Below are 24,095 nucleotides of genomic sequence, written 5' to 3' on the forward strand. Positions count from 1 at the left end.
ATGGTCCCTCTGTGCTAGGTTCCCTCCACCCAGGATGGAAGGAAGGAACTATCTCTGGCACCCACTTCCTGATGGGCAGACATCATGGTCACTGGTGCTCCTGTCTGCACATCTGGGCTCAGTGGGGCCCAGGCCTGAGCCGCTGAAGTTAGGTGGGGATCCTGGGTGGGGCACGGGATCCTCTTGTCCTGTCTGTCATGGGAGGCAGGGGTAGCAGGAAGGGCCTGAGGAACTGGGAGCTGAGAGGCACTGATCTCCTTCCGACCGCGGGAGGCGGCAGTCTCTCATCTCCTGCCAGCACCCGGGGTCCTGAGGCCGCATTGGGGCCTGGCAGGTGTGCGGGGGCGGGGTCTTGGGTCTCCAGCCGCACCCCTCCCCCACCCCATTGTCGCCTCCGCGGCGCCGAACCCCCGCCCGCCCCGGGGCCAGGCCGCTTTGTCCCGAGGCAGGCTCGGAGCAGCCACTGCTCCACAAAGCCGCCTTTGTGCCCTGCGGCCTCCGCGGGACCCGGTGACGTCAGCCTCTGAGACTGACCTGACCGGCCGATCACGGGCTGCGGCGCCCTCTGGCGGCTGGAGGCGGAGAGGAGGGTGTCAGAGGCCTGTCCAGTTCACTGCGTCCTCCCCATCAGCTCCACCTGACGCGGTCTCCGCTGCTCCTGGGAGAAAGTCCAGGTGCCTCGCTGGACCCTCCGGGCCGATCCCACAGGCACCTCTGGCCCTGCCGCCTGCTGTTCCTTTCTTCAGCAGGGCATTTGAACTTCCCTTCGCCTCATGGAAACTTCCACATCAAAGTCCCAGTTCCAAAGCTGCCAACGCCCTGCAGCCTCCAGGCCCCAACAGGGCACCGGCCAAGGCTATCATCACAGCATAACGTGGCTGCCTGTCCGTCCCTCTCCCCCTCAGGTTTGGAAAGGGGCGTCTTCTGGATCAGAGACTTTTCTAAACACATCTCAAAGCCTCCAATATACCTAATAAAAAGGGGCCTCCACTCTGGGCAACAGCTTAGCTTGGGAAAAGGGAGGGTGTACCAGGGGGGTTGCAGCTTACCCACGACTGTGTGACCTTTGGCGTCCCACACCTTCTCTGGGTCTTTGTGCCTGGGAGCTCAGAAGTCATATTCTCCTTCTGCACTGGAGACGTGCTGGATGCCTCTCTTGCTCCCAGTGGGGAAAAGCCCTTTGCTAGAACAGCCCCTTAAAAAACCTGTCCAGTTGCTCTAGGCAGGCCTGAAGGCTGCCCCCAACTCAAGAGCTGTGGAGGTGCAGGGAGAAGGGGAGAAGACAGGCCCCACATGTGTGTGGCTGAACCCAAGTGGGGACACTACAGGTGAGAGCACTGGGTCCGAGGATGCCCTGGAGAGCCAAGCACCCAGGACCCCTCACAGATTGAGGGCTCAGGGGTAGACCACCATCACCTTGATGCAAATTAGCCCAGGGCTCTGTCACCAGGAGAAAAAGAACACCAGACGGTTCTGGGTATTTTTTTCTTTCTACATTTTATTATTTCAAACCAGGTGAACAATTCCATAAAACATGTGAAAAAAGCAAGGAAGTGTTCGACGCTGAAGGACCCGGGCCTGGGGCGAGGGCATGAGGGGCGGGGGCCCCCCGGCAGGCAGCGGCGGTTCCTAGGTTAGCGCTACAGAGCTACACTCGGGTTAATGGGGCCAGGGCCAGGGCCACGGGGCCGGGGCCCGCAGTGATGTTGGCAGTTGTCTCAACAGCCCTTGGAACCCAATTCTGTGGAAGGCAGGGCAGGGGTGCCGCCCGCACGGGGGCAGCCGGCAGAGGGATGGGTGTAAACACGCAGACACACTCAAGGCACGGAATCACTGGAGTGGGTGGGGGTGAGGGCGCTGGTCAGGATCTGACACTTTTAAATAGTTTTTCTCTAAAATGTTTTCTAGGCTTGCGGTTTTTTTCTTTTCTTTCTTTCATTCCTTTTTTTTTTTTTTTTAATTTTGATTTTTTTTTTTAAAAAGCTACGATAATGAGCAAGTGGACCGTGGTCTCCAGGAATGGCGGCGTCTCACGTTTTCTTGTGCTTTTTCCATTGGGGCCTCCGAGCGGCTGGCGGGGTAGGGCGGGCAGGAGGCTCCCTGTAAACATTTGGACTTGGGCTGGGTCAGGGGATGGTGTTGGACAAAGCCAGGGATCTTGGGCTGGAGAAGTGGGAGTCCCTCCAGCCACAGGCCTTGGGAGGCTCAGTGTGTGCCTCCCCCCCACCCCCCCAAACAAAGAACAAGACAATGGTTAAAAATCAGAACGGCTGCCTGGGAAGGGGGTACCCACGGCCTTTCCCAGTACCTTGGACAAGGGCGGGCTTCAACTAGGGAGGCCTGTGGTAGCCCCTCCCCCAAGTCTCCGGAGCTGAGGGAGGGGGAAAGAGGAGCCAAGAACAGAGAGGAAAGAGAGAAGCGGCCGGTGGGGACAGGCGGGGAGCGTGGTCCTCTTGCCCCCATCTTCCTTGGGGTTGGGGGACAGCAGAGTCGGCGATGGGCCTGGAAATGGGGGACAATCACAGCCTGGGCAGGGAAGCAGCTTCTCTTCCCGCCTCCCTAGTCCCTGGTCCTCGCCTTTACCCCACCCACTGGTAACCAGGGACACAGTCACCGCCCAAGAGCCAGTTTCTGTTGCTGGGTTACATGGGGGAGGGGCTTCTGTCGCTCTGGTGGAGTCATCCCCATCTCCACCAGAGCCGGTGGGGCCAGCCTCAGCCCAGGACCTCAGGAGAGGTCTGAGAGAGAGAAGCACAGAGCTGAGGAGGGCAGATTGGGCCCCTTCTGGCATCCAGCCTCCTCTGGGCTAGGCTGGGCCAGGCCAATGGCCTGGTGGGGAAGGAGGTGGGGTTTTTCCAAGGAAGGCTGGAGCAGCACTCTGGCCCTGTCCTAGGGCACAGAGGACCCTTCACTTGTCTGGACTCCAGGGCAGAACCAAGCCGGGCCTACCTGTGTATCCCCTCAGGGCCCTGCATGCCACTCAGACGCCTTCCTGATTCACCGCCCTGTGCTCCCTCCCTTGCCCTCTGGTCTCTGGCTTGGGCCTCCCGCCACTGCCCTCCCCAGTCCCCCACCTCATCCCCCCTCTGGGCTCATTGACCCCACTTCCTTCCTTCCCAGCTCCCCACCCGACCCCCCTTTGGCTCACCATCCTGCCAGGCCCCACTTGCCCCTCAGAAGAGGCCGCAGTCCTTCAGGTTGTTTTTGATGATGACGTCAGTGACTGCGTCGAACACGAACTGCACGTTCTTGGTGTCAGTGGCGCATGTGAAATGCGTATAGATCTCCTTGGTGTCCTTGCGCTTGTTCAGGTCCTCAAATTTGCTCTGGATGTAGCTGGCTGCCTCATCGTACTTGCTGGCCCCTATGGGAGATCAAACAGCGAGGACTTGTGCTGCATGTGTGGCAGGCAGGCCTCCGCCTCGCACAGTTCTGTGTGTGCGCACAGTCAGATGACGAGTGTACGCATGTGCACAGGATGGCTGACTATGTGAAGGAGCCACAAGTGTGCAGGCACCAGGACATAAGCCCTACGAGTGTGAACAAGGCCACCATGCGTGGCAGCACCGGCTCCCGCACGGGTGTCCTGCAGTTACCCTTCTGTCCAGCGGAGGGTGCTCTGGACCACCTGGTCACTGCAGGCAATGGGGGCAGGCACCGCCCCTCCCCGGAGGTCCCACCCCCACACCTGTGTACTCAGGGAAGCAGATGGTCAGGGGGCTGTGGGTGATCTTCTCCTCGAACAGGTCCTTCTTGTTGAGGAAGAGGATGATGGACGTATCCGTGAACCATTTGTTGTTGCAGATACTGTCAAACAGCTTCATGCTCTCATGCATGCGGTTCTAGGGGCAGGGCAGGGCGGTCAGCAGCCGCCGCTCCACCCTGTGCCCTCCACCCCTGCCCTCCACGCCCAGGGGCCTCTCACCATCTCCTCGTCCTCAGCCAGCACCAGGTCATAGGCACTCAAGGCCACGCAGAAAATGATGGCTGTGACACCCTCAAAACAGTGGATCCACTTCTTCCGCTCAGACCGCTGACCGCCCACATCAAACATCCTGCGGGCATGGATGGGGTCACTGTCACTCCAGGGAATGGAGTGGCCCTGTCTCACAGGCTGGCAGACTGAGGCAGAGGCCTGTTCAGAGTGGAGCAGCTACCCGGGCAGCGGGTGGTGAGGACCTGCTTTCCTGGAGTCAGACGCCGACTACCACACAGCTTGAGAAGTCCCAGAGTGGGGCAGGGGGATCCCAGACCAACCCCTCCTGCCCAACGCTGCCATCGGGAGCCCTTGGAATGAGGGGGACCAGGGCCCACCCCATCCCTTCTCCCCACCCACAGGGGAGCCCCTGCATGTCGCACGCGTGCCCACTCACTTGAAGTGCAGGTCCTTGAAGGTGAAGTGTGTCTCCACGATGCCCGTGGTCTTCACACGGGTCCGCAGCACATCCTGCTGTGTGGGGACGTAGTCGCTCTGCGCAATGCGCTCTAGGTCGTTCAGGTAGCTGGGGGCAGGGGGAGGGGGAAGCAGGCGGGTCAGCGAGGGCCAGCTGGATGAGGCCCCTCCTCTCCTGTCTTCCATCTCTCGTGCAAGGTCCTCACTCCTTTAACCCCTGCCTCCCGCCTGTGGAGTGGGCCCGGGAGGAGGCACAGCTCTGTGCCGGCCAGCCAGGCACAGCACTCATGGTCTGAGCTGAGCCAGGCCTGCCTTGGACGGGACCCAGGGCTGGGTAGCTGCAGGCGAGGGGAACAGAATGGAGGGAAGGGAAGGAATCAGCACTTCAGTGAAGGATTCGGGATGCTAATCATTGCAATTATGGCAGAGCAATCTGGCACAGTCCCTCGATGCTGGGTGGGCAGGTTGGGGCCTGCCAGGCCCAGTGGGCTCTCTGCCCAGCACCCAGTAAAATTTGGGCTCCTCAGGGGAAGGGCATCAACACCTGCTTGGTGTGGGGAGGGGGGTCCCTGGGGCCCCTCATTACCAGTTCTCTTAATTAGCATCAGCGCTGCCCTTGCTGGGCCCTGGGCCCAGATCCATTGCCTGCCACAGTATCCCTGTCTGTGCCCTGAGGCTGGGTTGAGGCCACTGAGCCCCTGTCCTGTGCTGACATCGCACCTCTGGAGCAGGGTTGCTGGGGCCAGCCTTTGGCTCCCATCGGCAGCCAGACCAAGCTGGGCCAGAGGGAAATGACCTCAGAAAGGCAGGGACAGAACAAAAAAACAGGAAAGGCCATAGGGGACCATGACGCACGTGCAATGACCTGCATACCCACCCCACTCCCTACAGACAAGAACCCCCAGGCCTAATGGTGGACTCCACACCAGCCTCCGCCCTCTCTCCCCAGCAGGTGGGCTCCCCCTGGAACATCCCCAGCCCCAACGTGGCCTTGGAGGACTGCTGTGAGGACGGTTTGGAGAACCTCTGCTCATTGTACCATTTCAATGCACTCCTATTCCCAGTGCTTTCGCTGAAGCAGACGCCTGCCTGGAAGTACAGGGCCTGTGTTCACTGTCAAAGCCCGCACCCACAATAGTGCTGGGCAGTGGGTGTCTAGTAAACATCGGGCAATGAAGAAACAGGGCAGAGGCATATTGGAAGTGACCTGGGGTGGCTCTGTCCCTGCCCTCCTTGCCTATCCTGGGCACCGAGATGGCAATGGTGGATAAGGCTCAGCCTTCCTTGCCTCTAGGACCCACAAGCTCTGCTGGTGGTTGAGCCTCTGTGATCTCAAGGAGGCGTGGCTCCCACTGCGTGTGGCTGTGATTCCGCAGCTCCTGTACAGTGGGTGCCCTCACAAGGACATTCAGGGTCCACAGTGAGGGTGAGGCTTGGCTTGGCCACCATGGGGCCCATGTCCATGGGGAGGGGCAGGGCTCAGGATTCATGGCCAGGCAAAACCTGTCTCCCACTCACCCTTGCCAAGGTCCAACCCTTCTCTGGGTGGGATAAAGCTTAGATGGCAGTAGGCTTAGGCAGCGTGTTCCAGCAGAAGACTTAGCTTAAGCAGAGGAAGGGAAGGGGAGGTACCACCCAAAGCCTGTGGACACCCCCCACAGCCCTGCAGCTCTCATCCCTAGCCACCAGCTTGCCTGTCCTGCTTGCTGTTGGGATCCTTAAGGCCCTGCACAAGGACCATCCCAGAAGGTGCAGGCCTGGCCACACCTCAGACTCCTAGGACCTCCTGGAATCTCCAGCCAAGTTCTGGGTTCAGCCTGGGACCACTGAGGGCTGAGATCCAGGGCTCTAACCTGCATATACACTTGTCACCTCCTGGACAACCCCCATCCCCGTGTCCCCCTCTCCAATCAGCCTGCACACACTGTGTGTGTCCTTAAGCTCAGCCACTTCAAATCTCCCCCAGGATTTAGCACACGCTGTGCCCCTGCCTGAAACCCTCTTTCCCATTCTTCCCCTGGCTAACAGAGCTCAGCTCAGGCAGTCCCTCCTCTGGGCCTTCCCCCACCCCAACTACGAGTTGTTGCTGCCTGGGGACTTGTCTGCTTTGCTCAACACCATGTCTCTGAAGCCCTGGCACAAAGCAAGTAGCAGCAAACGTCCTTTAGAATGACTGTCTTTAAGGATAGCGGAGACTTAGTTGGCCTGGAAGAAATGTTCAGTACAAGCTGGCCTGCTTGTCATCTCCCCTGGCTTTTCAATACCATGCCCCCAGCACCCCACCCCAACTAATGCCAAGACCCTGGCTGACAGTTATCAGTTTCGAAAAAGGAGACCAGCAACATCTTTCCGGGGAAGCTTGGGCCCTGCAGTCCAGCATGTTGTCCAACCCCACCCCGCCCCCAGCCCCACCCCTGAGCACTCACTAGGCCGCCGAATCGTTGAGCTGGTACTCCCGCGAGCGGCCAAAGCAGGCCTGCACACCGTGGTCGGCCCAGAGCCTCCGGATGACGCCAGACAGGTCCTCAGGGAGCACGCCCTGCTCCTCGGCCGTGCAGGACAGGGCAAACAGCTGCCTGGCGTCGTCCTGGACACAGCAGGTAAGTGTCAACCAGCCTCAGGAGCACACCCCCACCCCCTGACAGAGGCAAGGAACCCAGGCTGGGATGTTCTGGGCCCTCCCGGACAAAACTTGCCCAGAAGCCTTTCAGGACGTGGGGGGGAGGTGGGGAGTCTTACTTACCGCACGGGAGGGGTCGGCAAAGTCAATCTGCAGGTTGCCCATGGCCTTGACGATGGCCATGATGGACTGGATGGTGTTGCTGTAGACAACTGCCCGGTACTGCCGGCACTCCTCCTCTGAGTAGCCATCCTCATGGATGATCCTGGCAGCCAGGGGTCAGGGGTTAGGGTCCAGAGGGTCCAGAGACCCCGTCATGGCTGCCTGGGGCCGCTAGGGCCTGAAGGGACCTGCTCATGGAAGAAGAAACTTCCCCCAACCCTCCAAGACCTGAGGATAGATGCCTGCGTCTGAACAGGCCCTGGGCCTATACTGGGGGCCGTGGGGCTGCCCGTCCAAGGGAGGACGTGGAGGGGAAATCAAGGCCCAGGGACTGCCTGCCATGCACACTACTTACTTCATCTGCTTGACGATGGTGCTCTTCCCTGACTCCCCAGCACCTGGAACAGAGGCACAGGTGGTCAGAGAGCAGGCCCCGGCAGGGCCACACCTGTATGTGCGACCAGCAGCCCTGGAGCCAGAACTCAGGCTCTTCATCAGTTGCACAGTGAGGCAGAGGCAGGTGGCCCTGGTGGGAAAAGGGACTACCAGAGCTGCAGCTGGTAGGGCCATGGGACCAAGGCAACCTGACCACCTGTGCCCCATGGCAGACTCTCCCCAGGTCTTTGCTCCCATATGTTCCCCCAACCCCCTGCGGCTCCCTGGGCTCAGGGCTAAAGGAAAGGAGCCCTGCAGACCCCTACTCTCTGCTCTCTACACTCTGAGTTGTAGCTGCTGAGGGGTCTAGACTAGGTGACAGGCTAGGGGGCACACTCCTGCCTCCCAGACATGGCCCAAGGCCCAGCCCTCGGCCTGCTGGACCCACGTCTACCCTGAGCTGATGGAGACAAGAGCCTGGGAGAGACAGTGCAATCACACACCCCCATCCTGGCACCGATTGAAGCCGCTTCAGACCTCGCTCTTGCACCCTTCACCAGTGCTGACATTTGTCGGCATTCTTTCCCGTGACTGTCTCAACAGCCCCACCAGCAGGGACTGTTTCCACCCCCCATTTCACAGACAAGGACACTAAGGCTCAGAAAAGTCAAGTCTTGGCCCAGGATTCAAAAAGGCAAGGGGACCCATGGGACCAGGATGACTGACCCACTCAGCCCTTCTTAAAATGTAGCTCAGACCCTTCAAAATAAGAGTGTCAGAAAGAAAAAGCAGAGTCCCTGGTGCCATCCCAGACACAGAACTGGATCGGGAGGGGTGTGGCCCAGGAGGCTGCGCTCCCCGGGGAGTCTGCAGAGGGAAGTGGGGGGACCACGCAGGCCATCCCAGCTTCCCGGCAGGGGATGGAGGGGGTGGGGGCAAGGGCATCACCTTTCTCCCTCAGTGCTTCCTGGCCTGAGCTCCAGGTGACTGGACACTAGCTGAGCCCAGCTCTTCCTCCCGCCTCTACCCCCATCACCCCCCATCACACTAAACCTCTTCCCCAAACCAGTCTGTCTGTGGTCTTCTCCCACTACCCCAGAAGGGGGCTCTTCAGGGTCTGGCCCAGGTGACTGCAACAGGAGAGCTGTTGACTGACTCAGTCCCAGGGTGGGGCAGGTTCCAGCCAGGTGGCCCAGGTCCTCTGTGTAGAGGAGACCAGGTCTGAGCCCAGAGGGGGTGGCCCCAGAAGTGAGGCTGAGCTTGGGAGAAGCAGGGGAGGGGCAGGTGGGCCAGGGCGCCAGTCGCTGCTCTCCTGATCCGCCAGGGGCCCCTGACAACCTCATCTGCTGGAACCCTAGAACAGATGTGCTCCACTCATGGAGCTCTGTGCCGGGCACGGCCTCTCGCCACCTGTGGGCCTCTGCCCCTGCTGCTCCCTTGGCTGGGCCTTCCCCAGTCATGTGCCCCTACCACCCTCCTGAGCATTGTGGCAGGTCTGGGCAGCTCAGCAGAGGGGGGTGGGGCCTGCTGGGAGGTCACACAGGGGGATGCTGCTGCCCCACCCCAGCCTTCCTCAGATGAGGCTAGACAACCTGAGGACAAAGGAGCTGACAAACCACCCTGAGCAGCAACTCTCACGTCAGCAATGATAATGATGAGTGTAACTGGCATCTCACGTCAGCAATGATAATGATGAGTGTAACTGGCGTCCACCATGTGCCAGAGGCCGCACTGCGCCCCTGCCCAGCCCACTGTTTAGTTCTCACAGCAATCCTGGGAGGCATGCTCTGTTCTCACCCCATCTAACAAATGAGGAAACTGAGCCACAAAGAAGTGGCAGTCACATGGTTACAATCCTTTCCATGGGTGTCCACCTTGCCTGCTGGGGGGGCAGAGCCTCCTACAGCTGTCCTTAGGGCCTCATGCTGCAGCTGGGCCACAGAGTCCTCAGGCCCCAGCAGCATCTGTCATGGGGTTCGCTCCCAGCCTCCCCAGGCAGACTCTAGTCCCAGTCTCCGCAGCATCCTCTGAGAACCGGAACAGGTGGCAGACCTGGCTGCGGCCCCTGCCTGCCTACAGCACATCCTCCTGAGAGACCCACGTTTTATCAGCAGAAGCTGAGGTGCAGCTGTGGCCCCCACAGGGTCAGACCCGGTTATGTCCGCAGTCCAGTGACCTTCCCGGAAAGGAAGGGCTGCGCTCTCCTCACGAACACCACCAGGTGGATGGAATCCCTGGGCTGCTGGGGCAGCCTCAGGTCTGCTTCCCAGGGCAGTTGTGAGAGGGGAGAAGGTGTCACAGTGTGTAGGCTCTGGGCAGGTCCCAGGAAAGGGGCCTGGTGCAGCGATGCTCTCTGTCATCTGTCAGTTCAGTCCCTGGGCAGCAGAGACATCAGAACCAGTGGGTTTCCCTAGGCAGGGGCTGTGGTCAGATGACAGCACCACCCCCCACTGGACAGGGCAGGGGGGCAAGATCCCTCACACTAATCATCCCTGCATGCTGGGGAGATGTAGGGGGAGGGCATGCAGGAGGGCAAGACGAGGGTGGCAGTAGCTGGTGACCCCAAGGGCCATGTGGCTGCCTGGCTGTCCTTCCCACCCTGCTAGGTACCCAGTTGAGGAAGAAGGGAGCACCTTCTGGAGCAGAAGAACCAGGGGCCAGAGTCAGCCAGGGCTGGGGGTCCCAGCTGAATAGGTCAGATCATACTGTCCCAGGCAAGCCAACTGAGGCTTAGAGGAGGTGGCTGCCCAGGGCACAGGGGGCTTTAGGTCTAGGGTGAGGATTGTTCCCTCCTGTGTGAACTTTAGGACCCATACCTATCCGAGATATGGGTTTCCCTGTCTGACCCCTGGGGGAGGAGAGGGTGGCTGGAGCTTTCTTGGTAGGGATGTGGGCCATTTGTGACCCTGCCTGGTGATGGGGATGACAAGACAAACTTGCTTTGCATCTGATTTTCCTAGCAGCAGCAGGCTTGGCAGACTCCGAGGCAGGCAGCACCTGGGCAGGCCAGGCCAGATATTTGCTCTCTGCCCCAACCAGCCATGTCACTGAAGGCATGACACCCACTCTCGCTGAGCCTCAGTCTCTTCTCCTAAGGCCTCTAAAGTGCCAAAAGAGCTAAGAGGATATTCTCTGCCCTAGTAAGGGTCACTGCAGGAATAGTCCCATTTGATAGGTGGGCAAACAAAGGCCACAAACAGCCTCCAGCACTAGATCAGGGCAGTCCCAGTGTCCTTTCAGTAGCTGTGACTCAGGCGGGAAGGAGTCAGTGGCAGGACAAGGGCATGGTTCTAGTGGCTGGGCAGGAAGCACTACCAACCCAGCTGGAACCCAGAGACAGAATTAAGGGGTAGCTAGAGCCCAGTAGGGAACCAGGGCAGACCTGGGCAGGGTTTGGGTATCATGTCTGGATGGAATGGGGGGCAGGGACAAAGACTCTGGCTCTCAGGTAGTCCACAGGCTGGGTGCTTTGGGACCTGTTCACTCCTCTAGCTGGGCCCCTCTTCCATCGGGGCCTGATGACTCTCCCCTACCAGACAGTGTGGTACATGGCTCAGAGTTTGCTCGCACTCTTCCAGTCCTGGGCACCCAGCACCCCCACTCAGCCTTGCATCTTCCTCTCAGAGGAAGGGGCTTCACGGTTGGCTATGGTTCCAGCAAAGGTGCGGGGCAGAGGAGCTCAGTCCACAGAAGGCAGTCGGAGTCAGCCCCTCCGGCCCACAGGGGGCCACAATGTGCACTTCATCCTCTGCTGGTGAGAGCAAAGGGGCCCACTGAGACTCCCTGGGATGGCCTGAGCATTCCCACTGAGCCACACCTCCTCCCACCACGGAAGAAATTTCTGCACCCTTTGCCCCAGGGCACAGCTGCTGTGCCCACAGCAGGAGGGTACTAATCGCCTGGGTGGCAGTGGCTGCTCTACATTAGAACATCTGCTTCCCACCCAGGAGCACTGCGCCCAGTGGTGGAGGAACAGATGGAGGGCGGGGAGGCAGCGCTGTCCGCCTGCCTGCCTGAGGCCAGCAGGACTTCTGCAGCAGGGACAGCGGCACAGATCCAGTCACTTGATGCTTACACCAGGCCCTAGCATTCAAGTCACTATGCCCCCCTAGATCCCTCTACCTCCCAGATTAGGCTTCGCCCTGCTGAGAGACCCTGACATGATGCTGTCTTCTTTGGCCTCAGTTTCCCTTCTTCAGAGGCTGTGAGGACTCTCACTGAGGGAAGTCCAGGCCTGCCCCAGCCTTTGTGCCCATCCCAGCCCTTCCTGAGATCTCCAAGAGCTCCAATCCTCTTCTGGTCCTCTCCCTGGCACTTCATCAGTGAAATGGACAACTTTAGTTCCTCCTAGAGAGGATTAAATGCAAAGCTGGGACATGTGGTGAGTGTTCTGATAAAAGTTACTATCACTATCTCTCTACCCTTTGGAAGAATACACTCCCCTCAAACCTCACATTCCCTGCAGCCCACAGAGCAACGCTGTGCCAGCCCCTGCAACCACAATCTGCAGAGTGCATGGCTGTGGCCACCTTATTTGAAAAAAGCGTCTGAAGGCTTTCAAACAAAGAGCAGATGAAGAGCGAGGAACAGTGGCTAACACAGGCTGCTTCAAAACAGTGTTCGTTCCCCGCTGGGACTCAATCGCTGCAAGCTGGGACGGGAGTCAGAGCCACTAGCTCTGCTGCTGGCTTTTCACTCTGAGTTTGTCACTTTCCTTCCACAAACCTAGCACTCCTACAAAGCTGGGGCCCCTTGCTGCCCAGGAGGGTCATTACTGACACCGCCCGTACACACTCAGAAGGCTGGGAAGCCTGGGTAAGAGGCTTCCCTGCAGGGAGGCCCCGGGCTGGTGGGTTCCCTTCAAACATGTGGGGCCTGGGAGAGAGAGCAGCCAGCCGACGTGGCAAGCCTGAGGGCAGAGCGGCAGAGCTTCTCACGAGCAGCAGCGGCTGGGGCTCCAGGGGGGCCGCCCACCATCGTTGGGGTAGACTTGGGCAGCAGCCCAGCTCAAAGCCACAGCACCAGACCCACCCACACGGCCACAAACCCAAGGCCCATCCTAGTGGGCAAAAGAGGGAAAGATGAGGATGAGCTCTTCTGGGAAGCCCACCCCAAAGGTAGCTCAGACACCATCTCCCACTCCCACCCTAGGAAGGTACACGTCTCCAGCTCACAGTTTCAGACCCCCAACAACCCTGCCCCTCCCCTGCAGCCCCAGGGTCCCAGGCCACGCCACCACCAGGGGGAGCTCAGCAGCTAGAGACAAGGTGGAGGACGTGGGGGCTGGGCAGTGCTGGGGACTATTTTGTTTCCACAAAGCATCCTCAGCAGCTAAGGGCAGCAGGGGAGGCGGGGAGGTGGCGGGACCCTCACCCACCGCCCCCTCCCGAGCCTGGGAAGCCCCTGGGTCTGCTGAGACTCTGCACACACTTGAACAATGGGAAGTGGGGGGCAGTAAGCCCTGCCAGACAAAGGCCCTCGAAGCCCCGCCCCTGGCGTCTCTTCCTTCCTCCAGGTGCTGCTTTTTGGCCCCCTCACTCCTTCAAAGGCGATTCAGCCAGGGCCTGGAACTGTAGGGGGCAGGGACAGGAGGGCTTAGATTAGCTTTGTGACACCCCCGCCCATGTACACTACTCCCCCCGTCCCCACTGCCCCGAGTGCCCCAACAAACTTTATTCGTCCCTTCCTCCTGTACTCAGGGCCCCGGCAACCTTGAGGCCAACCCTCCACCCTCCACTAGGGAAGTGCCAGCACCCATGGCCTGGCCTCCTACTGTCCAGTCAGTGCTGTCTGTGCAAGAGAAACCTACCCAAACACGGAGGGAGCTTTCTAGGGCAGGGCTGTGTCTCCTTCAGTGCCCTCCCCACCCCACCCCCATCCCCCTACTACCTTTCAGAGGGAAACGGAGGCACTGAGTGCGGAATGCCAGCCTCAGGGAGAGGAGGTCCTGAGACCTGTCCAGGCTGCAGGCCTCGCTCTCTGCAGGAACCGGGAGGCACTGGGACTCCCGCTCAGGTCAAGGCCCAGGTCAGACCATGAACCCGGCCCTCTGGCACTCTCCTGCCAAAATTCTTCTCTGAGGAATCCCTTTGCTGTTATCAAGGGGCTCAAATTACCCCCACATGTCTTCACCTTGGTAGACCCCGGATGAGGTGCCTGGCACCTGAGCCTCAGCATCCTCGCCTGTGAAATGTAACCCTTGAGGGATGTGCCAGGTCAAAGGCCTGCCCTAAACAGACCCCTCAGGTCCTCACATGGACCCACATCCCTGAGTGCTCTGGGGCCCTGTCCAAGCCGACCTGTGTCCATGTGCCCGCAGGCCAAAAGACCACGCTGAGACTCATATCACAGGTTCCAACACTGAGCCCAGAGAGGGAAGTGGGCAGTCTGAGGTCATACAGGCAAGGAGGCGGGGACTGCACCTGCTGGGACCCAGTGCCTTAGGTGGCCTTGAAGATGCACGGTCACTTCTCTACACACGGCCTCATGGCCCAGAGACCTGGATGCTTCCTGAAGGCTGCTCTGGTTCTCCAAGTCTCTTGCAGGCCCCTTAGCCCACTAGGGCCTGGCCTGATGGCACACAGCAAGACCCTTGGGCCACACCGTGAGCCATAAAACTCAGGATTCTGAGGCCAGGGAGCATGAGGAACTGGCCTCACCACCCACCATGCTGTCACCAGCCCACACGACAGCCACATCCAGCCTCCGCACGGTGTCATACACATGCCCACCACTGAGCCTCTGCCACGGTGTGAGCCCTCAACTGGGACGTGAGCCTTACCGTGACAGGACATGGGCTGGGAGTGAAGGTGGGAAGTAGTAACAGGGGTGTACCATACAGAATGAGGTCACCTCTGGTGGCCCAGCAGATGTCTCTATCTCAGCAGGAGATAACTTTGTGCCCAGAGTCTCAGGTCCTATTCTCCACTGCAGACACCCTGTCCCCCCCACCCTTCAATTCCCTCAAAAAGTAATTAGGGCTCCCAGAGGCAGGGCCTCTAGACAAATAAAACACAAGCATGCACACACAGCCTCTGGTCCGGCATCGGCCTGGCGTCCTGACCAATCCCTTCAAGCCAGATGGGCACAGACTCTCAAGGGGCCACTGTGACCAGGGGGCAAGTGCCAAGTCACTGCTTGGCTCATAGCCTGGCATCTCCACTTATTAGTGTAAGTCATGTAATGTCCCCAGCCTCTGTTTCTTCATCGGTGAAACAGGTGCAACGTCAGCCCCAGCCTGACAGCGTTAAATGACCACACAGGGTCCAACCCCACACCACAGTCAGGAGTCAGGAGAGCCAACTACTGTTACGTCAGAGGGGAGGCTGAGGCCCAGTGCAGGCACTGCCAGGCCCAGCAAATATGGTAGGAGGGAATCCTTGGGCCAGGCCGGGGACCCCTCTATCCATCCCTAGGCAGAGGAAACCCAGAGTGAGTTAATTCCAGGGCTACTGCTATATTTCCGGGCATTCATCTTAGCCTGTGGCCGGCCTTCCGGCCTAAGAAGGTAATGGCCGCTCGGGAATCTAAGAGCTGCTCTGTGCCTTCCTGCTCACCCACCCTCCGGCGTCCCTCTCCCAGCCACCACTTCCTGTGGCCAAAGGAGGAGGCTGGAACCCTTCTCAGAGGCGCTGCCTTCTCTGGGATCCAGGGTCCAGAGGCTGCTAGGGCAGGACAAGGGACAGAGCTGCCTGCACTGACCCCAACCCTGAGACCTCCAGTAGGTGGGGCTCACCTCCCAGATGCCCTAGCTGACAGAGCCCCAGGAGGGGGAAACCTCGGGCTTCCCCCTCCCCCACAGCACTGGGTGGCCCTCTGGCCTCTTCCTCTTTTGGACTCCTCCTCCCCCATCTGCTTCCTCCTTTTCCTTCAGTGTGGACACCATTTCCCGGAGAGGCCCAGGCCCAGCCCTGACATGCAGACCTCACTGCCCCCCACCTACCCAGTGCATAGTAGGTGCTGCCATCACCATCCACTCTGCAAAATCTGAGGCTGCAGCAGTCTTGGCACCCAGGAATGCTCCAAGACAGAAGGACACCTTGTTCCCAACAGGCCGTGTCTGATCCCACTTTCAGGCCTTCACACGCACTGGCCTGGCATGCCCCACCAAGCCAAATCTTTCTGAGCACACACAGTGGGCCAACACTGAAGGCCCAGCTCAGCAGGGTTCAATTATTACAGGGAGATTGTTTCTCCCCAACCACCAAGGGCATCCACAGTCTCAAGAAGCATCAGTGTGGGAGTAAGGGTGGGGTAAGGGTTTAGTAAGAACAAAAGCCCCAGGCTGGAGGGGCTGGGCAGCAGGGCACCCCACCCTGTACCTATGGCCAAGGGAGGGGCCACCTGAGAGAATCAGGGGCCAGGGCCACCACCAAAGGGCCTAATTACCCTCTGTCCTCCCTTAGGCATCTTACAGGACATTCTTAAGCAGGTCCCACCAGCTGTGATCTGGCAAGAATTTGCTGGTCCCCTTCCCTCCTTCTCACTGAACCCTAGGCCAGAAGGCGCTGGGAAGATAAAACAGATGTCTGCCCTGTGCCCTGCCCCATCCCACCCCAGAATAAAGGGGCAGAAGGGAGGCAGCACTCAGGGTCTGGGTCAGACTGTCTTGTCCTCTGCTCAGGGTGTGGGAGGAGAAGGCTCTGGTCCTTCAGGGACTAAAGGCTCATGTGGACCCAGCCTCCTCCACTGTTCCTACCACAAAAAATAACTCATCTTTCAAGACAGAGCTCTAGAGCGACCTGGCCAGAGGCTGCAATCCCGGGCAGGGCGTACAGGAAGAGCTTGCCTGCCTATGGCCAAGCAACCCAAAGTGCCAGCCCCAACAGTGGGGGAGGCCCCAGTCCTGGCACTGCCTACTGCCACTTGCTGGGCAAATGTTCCCAGGCCTGGGACACCCATGAAGCCACCAGGGGACTCTGTGGTACCTGCCCAAGCCTGCCACAGCGACAGGCTTTGCAGGCCTGTGGGATTTGCTGACCAAGTCCAGAACCCATCTGGAGGCTCAGGCACTGGCTCAACACAGTGGGTGGCTCCTGCTGCATGGAGTCCCAGTGTCCCCCAGATGGTCTGACTTCTGCCTCCATTCTTAGCTTATTCCCTCATACGACCTGCTCCACCCTTTATCTGGTAGGAGACCCCCACCCCTTGCTGCCCTCTCAAACTGGAATGTCCCACCCACCCACTGAACTCCACCATCTTTGCCTCTGCAAAGCCACCTCAACTCCCTACTCAGGGGTATCTCTTCCTGGACCTAGTCTCATTCCTACCACAGAGGTATAACCTCTCAAGTTGCTGCAGCTACATTGGGGTTATGGAAGGGGGCGAGCCCAGCCAGAACGGACAGGATGCAGGCAGAGAGGGTCAGAAAAAACTTGGACCCTCGCTCACCCCTAGCATGGGGGCCCAAGTCTTAAGGACAAAGCCTTGCCTGGTCTGGGGGAGGGGTGGGAAGAAGAGATCCAGAGGCCCAAGCAGCCCCGCCTCCCATTCAAGTGTTAATGAGCTCCAGCCGGGATCGAGAAGGCAGTGGGAATAAAGAGGCTGGGGACGGGCCTGGATATCAGCCCACCTCCACATCCCCAACCCCAGGTCCGCAGAAAGGCGGTTCAGTCTTCAGAGGTCGAACCCAAGGTTTCCATGACAACATGTCACTCCAGCTGACACCACCTGACCTCATGCCTCAGTCTCCCCACTGGCTATGAGTAGCTGTCAGAGGGTGTGTGTGTGTGGGGGGGTGGAGCCTCAGTGCCTCCAATGCACCCATATAGGGGCCACACAGCCTATAGGCTGGGGAGACCCCTCCCATCAAACTTCCAGCTCCAAAGCAGAGGGTGACTCACTCATCTTCATATCTCCAGGCTCTGGTGGAAGGGGAGGGCTCTCCAAGTGCACAGTTCCCCCAATATCCGTGGCTCCCACCCCTAGGTTATGGATGGACAGCAGGACTCTGCCAGTGACTCGGTTGACACCGGTGTCTCAGCCAGTGTACTATATTGGAGCTGGGATTCAAACCCATATCTGTTGGCCCCAAGACTTGATCCCTCCTCACCGAGGCCAAGAAACACTGGCCCAAGGGCGTGGGAAGCTAGACCAGGTACTTCTGCCTCAGGACCTGTGCTGACCTCTGTCCCCAATGCTTGGCTCCGGCAATTATTACTCATCCTTCAAGGCAACTTACAGAAGCTTCTCCAGGAAGTCCCTCTTTCATGGACACCACTAGCCTTCCCAAACAGCCATATGGCATCTGATGTGTGCCCGGCAGACATGAATCACAAATCAGGTCTGCACACAGTAGGGGCCCATGGCTGTCTGGCTACGTGGCCAGGATCCCAGGCTAGCCCTTCACCTCTATCTCCAACTAGACCAGGCCCCAAGCAGAAGTCCCAGAATTATACTTAAACCTCTCCTTGGAAGCTATGCCCTATTCATGGATATGCTCAATAGTTTCATTTTTCCATATATATATACTTAATAGACACCTTTAGTATGTCAGGCCATTTGCTGGAGATACAAACTGGACAAGACACAAAATTCCCCTTCCTTTTCTTTTGGCAAACCGAAATGCACCCTTGCTGTGTGCAGTCTCTGCCCTGGCCAAGACTAGAACTCCACTGGGCAGCAGCTGGACACCTTGCATTGCTTTGGTTCTGAGCTCCAATGCCAAGCAAGAACCAAGACAACCGATGCTTCCCTTCCTGTCCAAGGCCATCCTGTGGCGAGCCAAACCCTTGCAATCCCTTGGGAGCATGGGTTGGGCTGGGTTAGGCTGGCAGCGGCCAGTCTTAGAGGACCTGGGAAGACTGGGAGACCCTACGCTCTTGAAAGGCAACTGCAGGGTGGCTGAACCAGTCGGCTCAGGCTTTACTGGAGCAGCAGGGCCAGCAATCCCACAGCAGTCCCCCAACAGCCTGAGGAGGCAGGAAGACCGAAAAGCCACTCTCTCCTATTCAGGTGGAGCCCCTTTGGGGTGCTGCATCCATGACAGGCTGCGGACTGTTCAGACAGAGTTCCACAGGGAAGGGGTAAGAGCTGTGGTGGGGCTAGGAGGAAACAGCCTGAGAACTTTTCCTCTCAGTTTCTCCCACAGTCCTGGTCATCGGCCCTACACTGAATCCTTGTCACGGTATGGTTATGCTAGGTTGTGGCTCAGTGCCTGCCATCTTACTCCTCCCTCTATACATCCCCAAAACCAAGTTCAGAGGATACTTACTTCACTCAACAAACAAACAGAAGCGCCCAGTAGGTGCTAGATTCCATGCTGGGCACAGAAATGAACAGAACCCAGTCCTGCCCTTGCATCTCAAGGAAAGGCAGCTATGCCCTAGGCAAATACCACACTCTGATGGGGGAAGCCTAGTACCTGGAGCCAGAAAGGCCGCACCCAGCTTTGGTAGAGGGGGTGGTCAAGGACGGTTTCCTGCAAGCTGATCCCTGAGCTGAGACTTAAAAAAAAAAAAAAAAAACAGGCCAAGCAATGGGAATAGCAGGTGCAACAGCCCAGGGGCAAGAGAACTTCTGTATTTGTACCCTGAAGCTCTCTTGGACCCATCCGTGGGCCCTGCCTCTCCTTTCTTCTGTGAGGCTGCCCACATAAGCCCAACCCCAAAACAGAGACTTCCCTTGGGCTTTGGGTTCCTTTTCCCCTACGTGTCCAGCCCAAGGACCTGATTTCCACCTGAACTCAATCAAGCTGAACTGGTGGGGTGAGGGTATCCCCGGAGTACAGCAGCTTTCAGCTCCTCTGCTCCCCCCACCAAGCTATCTAATGAAAGTCCTCTCGCCAATGTGTACCATGTCTGCTTCTGCCCCAGTGACAATGAATGTACCCGCCCACTGGCCGGGCCACCCCGAGCGGGAGGGAGCCTGTATGCGGGTGGGGCAGCAGGCGTGGCTCTGGCTGGGAGGGAAGGCTGGCAAATGCCCAGCCCAAGTCCCGTTGCCCAGACAGAGTCTCTCCCGCTATGTGGGACAGGCGCCCAGCACTCTGAACCTGCCACAGCCAAGCTCCCACCACCACTATGTACCTGGAGGGAAAAAGGATGGGTCAGCCAGGACTGCTCCCCAGGCAACTGTGGCAGATTAAATCTTCAATTTCAGGAAGAGCTTGCTCTCCCAGCCCCTTGCAGTATATGCTCTGCAGGTCCTAACCCCTACTCACATCACCAACAGAAACCTCCCTGAAGCTCCTATTCTCTCCCAGCTGGGCCCTGGCACTCCTGTGGCCCTTCCCTGGCCAGCCCAGGAAGCCCATTTCAGAGAGGAAGAAAAGGCCAGAGAGGCAGGATGCTGGGATGGGCTCACCAAGCTAGAAAATGCTGACCGATACTGCACTCCTGGCTGCTGCCAGCTCAGTGTAGGAGGGGTTACTGGGCTCCACCTGGCCTGGCCCAAAAGCTGAGCCGAGCTCCAAGGGGCAATCCTGGCAGGACGGAGGGCCTTTCTAGGGCTGGGGCATAGAATAGGCCAGGAGCCCTGTGTCCCCACCTCTACTCTAGTCCCACATCTCCTTAGCCACCAGCTTAATCGACTGGGTAAGGGGATAGCTAGAGACCCCAAGCTGAGCACCGAGAGGCTGTAGGACCGGAAGTGCCCTCCCCAGGCCCAGCGGGCAGCAACAAGCATTCCGCCGCGTCGACACCCACTCATTGCCGCCGCCGCTCTTCGCAGCAGCAGAGACAGGAAGAGGCAAGCGCCCAACGCAAAGCAGCCCAGGAGGCTGGGCCGCCGCCCCTTCCCGCCCCTTCTCTTCCTCCCTGCGGCGGCGGCAGCAGAGCGGATGCCATTTTGAAACCTCTGGGGCTGCGCCCCTGAGGCCAGGCCCCTGGGGACAGTCAACAGATGGGCCCATGAATGGACAGTTATTTGCTGTCCCTCAGCCACAGGCCCAGCCTGCAAAGCTCTGCTTTTCACAACCTGAGGTCTCCACAGCAGCTCTGAGGCCGAGGGGCCACACCCCCACACACATATACTATTCAGCCTCTAACACTGTTGTGGGGGCCTCCCATAAAACCCCTTGAAATCCCCAAATCAGGCTTTCAAGCTTCCCCATGGGGAGCTGGTCCAGGATGTCCACCGGACCCCCCACCTTTGCAAAAGCCTAGCGCAGAGGCTCAGAGGCACCTGACTGACCCCCAGCTGGTCCCCCATACCCTCATGAAGCTGGTCCACCACTCCCCCACTAGGAGGGTCCCAGGATACTACAGCTCCATCCACTCCGAAGGCCTCAGACCAGCTCTTCAGGCCAGTTCCCAAGCCGTCAGCGGATCTCAGCCCGCCCGCAGGGGCGGCAATATGTCGGCTGTCTCACCACTTCCACTTCCCTCCACCATTTGAGCAGCCACCATCTTCCCGGGCCTTGGAAGTGGCCGCAACCCCCACTCCACCCCAACAACTCACCCCTGCCCCTCCCCCACACACCCTCCTACTGCCTGGGGGCTCACAGGAGTAGGTCTTGAAACTTAAAAAGGTAATGCAAGCGGAAACTCCCAGAGAAGCCTGAGTGGGGCTTCACTCCAGCCCCCTCCTGGGAGGTCTAACGAGCCTGCTACCTCACCCTAGCCCCTGGGCCCCTCCTCCTGGCCCGGCCCAATAGTGCAGGGGTAGGCGAACCTGGGGAAGGCCAGAGAGTGGGAGAGGGTGTGCACAGCGTTTTGGGGAGTGATGCCTGCAGAGGACCTGGGGGGCCGAAGTCAGGGAGCAGAGCGTCTACAGGTTCGGGGATTCCAGCTGGAGTGAGGGGTGCCCTATCGTGGGTTCTCACGCAGGAGATGTCTTAAAATCCGAGGTCACAGGTAGAAGATATAAAGTTCAGAGTATGGATGGGGCACAGGAGGGGAAGGAGGGAGTGGGGGGGGCCTGGGAGGGGCCCCAGGGATGCTCATGCCCAATAGGAATACGAGGGAGCAGGTGAGGGGAACAGGTGGAGACTGAACGTAAAGGCGAGGTAGGGTTCTGGGGCTTTGAGTAAAGTCTAAAGAAGGATGGAAAGACAAGATGGCAGCTTCTGAGGGTCTATAAGTTTGGTCGGCAAGGGATGGTCAAGCAGGGTTCTGGGTAGCTGGTGTTGGGGGCCTGGTGGCTGGGTTTGGGTGTTTGGAGTCTGGAATGATTTGGGATTCTTATCTAGAGCCTGGACTTCAGCTTAGGATTTCGGATCCTTATGTGACGGTCCGACTGGGGTTTCAGGCCAGGCTTGGGGGTCCAGACGCGGGCGGGAGCGAAGGGGAGGTCCGAAGCCCTTGTCTACGAGTTCGAAGTCCTTGTCTGGGAATCTGGCAGAACTGAGGGAGGGGGCGGGAGGGTAAGGGGGGAGGGGGGTATCTCAGCGCGGGGCGCGGCCTCACCCAGCAGCAGCAACTTCACCTCCCGCGCCGCCTTTTCGCCGTCCTCCCGCAGGTTCTTATCGATCATTTTGGAGCGCTCGGCCGCCGCCTTGTCCTCGGCGCTCACGGTGCAGCCCATCCCGCCGTCCGCCCGGCCCGGCCGCCGCCCGGCCCCCACACGGCCCCCGGCCCGGCTCGGCCCCGCCCGACCAACTCCGCTCCGGCCACCGGCCCTCTGCGGGCAGCTCTCGGGTCGACAGTTCCGAGCGTCTGCGGGCGGTGCCTTGCCCGCCGCCGTGCACCGACGGCGGGGCGGGCCAGGGGTGGGGCCCGAGCGAGCCAGGCCTGGGACTGGGCCGGGGCGGGTCCGGAGGCGGGCCCAGAAGAGATCCGAGGCCGGTGATTGGTTAGAGGGCGGAGCGGCGGATGAAGCTGGGCAGGGCCCAGCCTTGGGCCAGGGCTGGAGGCGGGGCCACGCCGAGAGTAGGCACTAGAGGTAGAGTAAACGCTCGGATTGGGCTCCGAGAGGGCTTCAGGCGGGGCCGGGCTTCGATTGGATGCGGAGCCAAGCGTCTGGAGCTCTGCGGCCCGACGGCGGCGGTGGGAGGTTCTGGTAGCCCGAGGCTAGGGGACCGCTGCACCTCCCGGGTGGAGCAGGAACCCGCCCTCTGAGCTTCCGCGAGTTAGGCGAGTGAGGTGGAAGAGGCGTGTCTTCGTCACAAGTTAACGAACCCCTTAAACTTGTGTCGGGATCTACCCAAACCCGGGAGCTCTTTAAGACTGCAGTTTTCTATCTTAAGGCAGGTTTGCCCTCTTCTCTCCCTGGGTTGCAGCAAAACAAAGAAAATGAAATCGATTGCCACCTCTACACTTTGGCCCAAGCTGTTTCCACCAGCGGGGGGTTATTCTTCTGCTCATCCAAGGCTTGTCCATCCTTTCCTGATCTGCTGGGAGATTTCCTCCTGCAGGCAGCCATCCTGGACTACAGGCTGGGAATGGGTAGCCAGGGCCCTGAGAAAAAGAGAAGAGAGACAGCTGCCACCCGCCTTCTCAAAACAGAAGTTGCTAGGATCTTATGACCTGTCCCCTCCAGGGCCTGTCCTCCACTGGTGGTAGCCACGACCTCAGCCTATTCTTCGTGGCCTTTCTCTCCACAGGTAGCTGCAACCCTGTAGCCTATTCACCAACCACCACAGGCAAAGCTGGGGTGGGAGCAGCAGCCTCAGTGCCTGAATGCTTTGGTCTTTCTGATCCTGGTACCCCGCAGGAGTCCACAGCCTTGGCCTGGCATTTGAAGGGGTCTGCCAAGGATTACCCAGAAAAGGATTCCATGTGGTCCTAGTTGCCATGAGCCCAGGAGGCCCCAGAAATAGGGAAAGTCCATGAAGTCAGGTGGGGAGCTTGTCCACCGGCAGACCCCTGTTCAGCACAGACCCCCCTCCACACATACCTTGTCCCGGTTTCCAGTCCCCAGGTTGGCTATCCACTCTCCCTGGATACCCCTATCTGAATGGCTCCCTTATTTGAAGGGCCATTGGCCTGTAGGCCCTCCAATGGTTTCCTCAGGCCCCCTCCTGCCTGGAACCCAAACTCCAGCAGGCCCTGCCACGGGCATCTTACAAACATAGCAGAAACCTGTAATGTCCATCCAGGAGACATGCCCTAATATAAGCCTGGACACAGACCCAGCCGGAGACACGCTCTATACATCCACATAGAGGTCCAGTCTCCAGCATGCCTCACATCTACAGAACACACTATAAAAATGGGAGTACGTGGCCAAGAACACAGCCTGTCCTCGGACAGACTACAAACCCAAGGCAGGCCTCTTCCCTGCCAGCCCCGCCCCGGCCTGAGAACTGATCCTCACTCCTCAGGCCTCCCCCGGTTGGCTCCTAGCAACAGCCGACAGCTCTTGCAGTTGCTGGGCAACAAGGAGAACCTGTCAGCCCCTTGGAGGCCCGGCTCTCCAGAGGTGGGCGAGACACAGACCCCAATCAATAGAGGCAGGGCAGGGCAGGGCTACTGGAAGGCATGGCGCCAGCAGCCTCAAACCAGGTCCTGTGGCTGTGCTGGTACACTGGATCTCCCTGCATCATTCCCACCAGCCAGCCACTTCCTTCCAGCCACATGCTCCTGTGAGAGAGTCCAGCACTCCCGTCCTTCCAACCTTCCAAAGGCTCCCTTTCTGTCTTCATCCCTGGGGATCTGCCCAGGCCTC

The 24,095-nt window shown here is 59.2% G+C and overlaps 1 protein-coding gene across 1 annotated transcript; it reads right to left on the reverse strand.

Moving 5' to 3' along the window:
• Positions 1-1,478: 1,478 nt before the first annotated feature.
• On the reverse strand, positions 1,479-22,030 carry GNAI2 (G protein subunit alpha i2). Its single transcript, XM_077129234.1, has 9 exons — positions 21,896-22,030; positions 7,531-7,573; positions 7,137-7,278; positions 6,820-6,980; positions 4,374-4,502; positions 3,926-4,055; positions 3,689-3,842; positions 3,149-3,364; positions 1,479-2,502 (listed from the first exon to the last, which is right to left on the reverse strand). The coding sequence occupies exons 1-8, from the start codon at positions 22,011-22,013 to the stop codon at positions 3,174-3,176; spliced, it is 1,068 nt and encodes a 355-aa protein (XP_076985349.1). The 5' UTR covers positions 22,014-22,030; the 3' UTR covers positions 1,479-2,502; positions 3,149-3,173.
• Positions 22,031-24,095: the final 2,065 nt, after the last annotated feature.

The sequence above is a fragment of the Tamandua tetradactyla genome, chromosome 15 (genome assembly GCF_023851605.1).
Source record: "Tamandua tetradactyla isolate mTamTet1 chromosome 15, mTamTet1.pri, whole genome shotgun sequence".
In the NCBI taxonomy this organism is placed as follows: domain Eukaryota; kingdom Metazoa; phylum Chordata; class Mammalia; order Pilosa; family Myrmecophagidae; genus Tamandua; species Tamandua tetradactyla.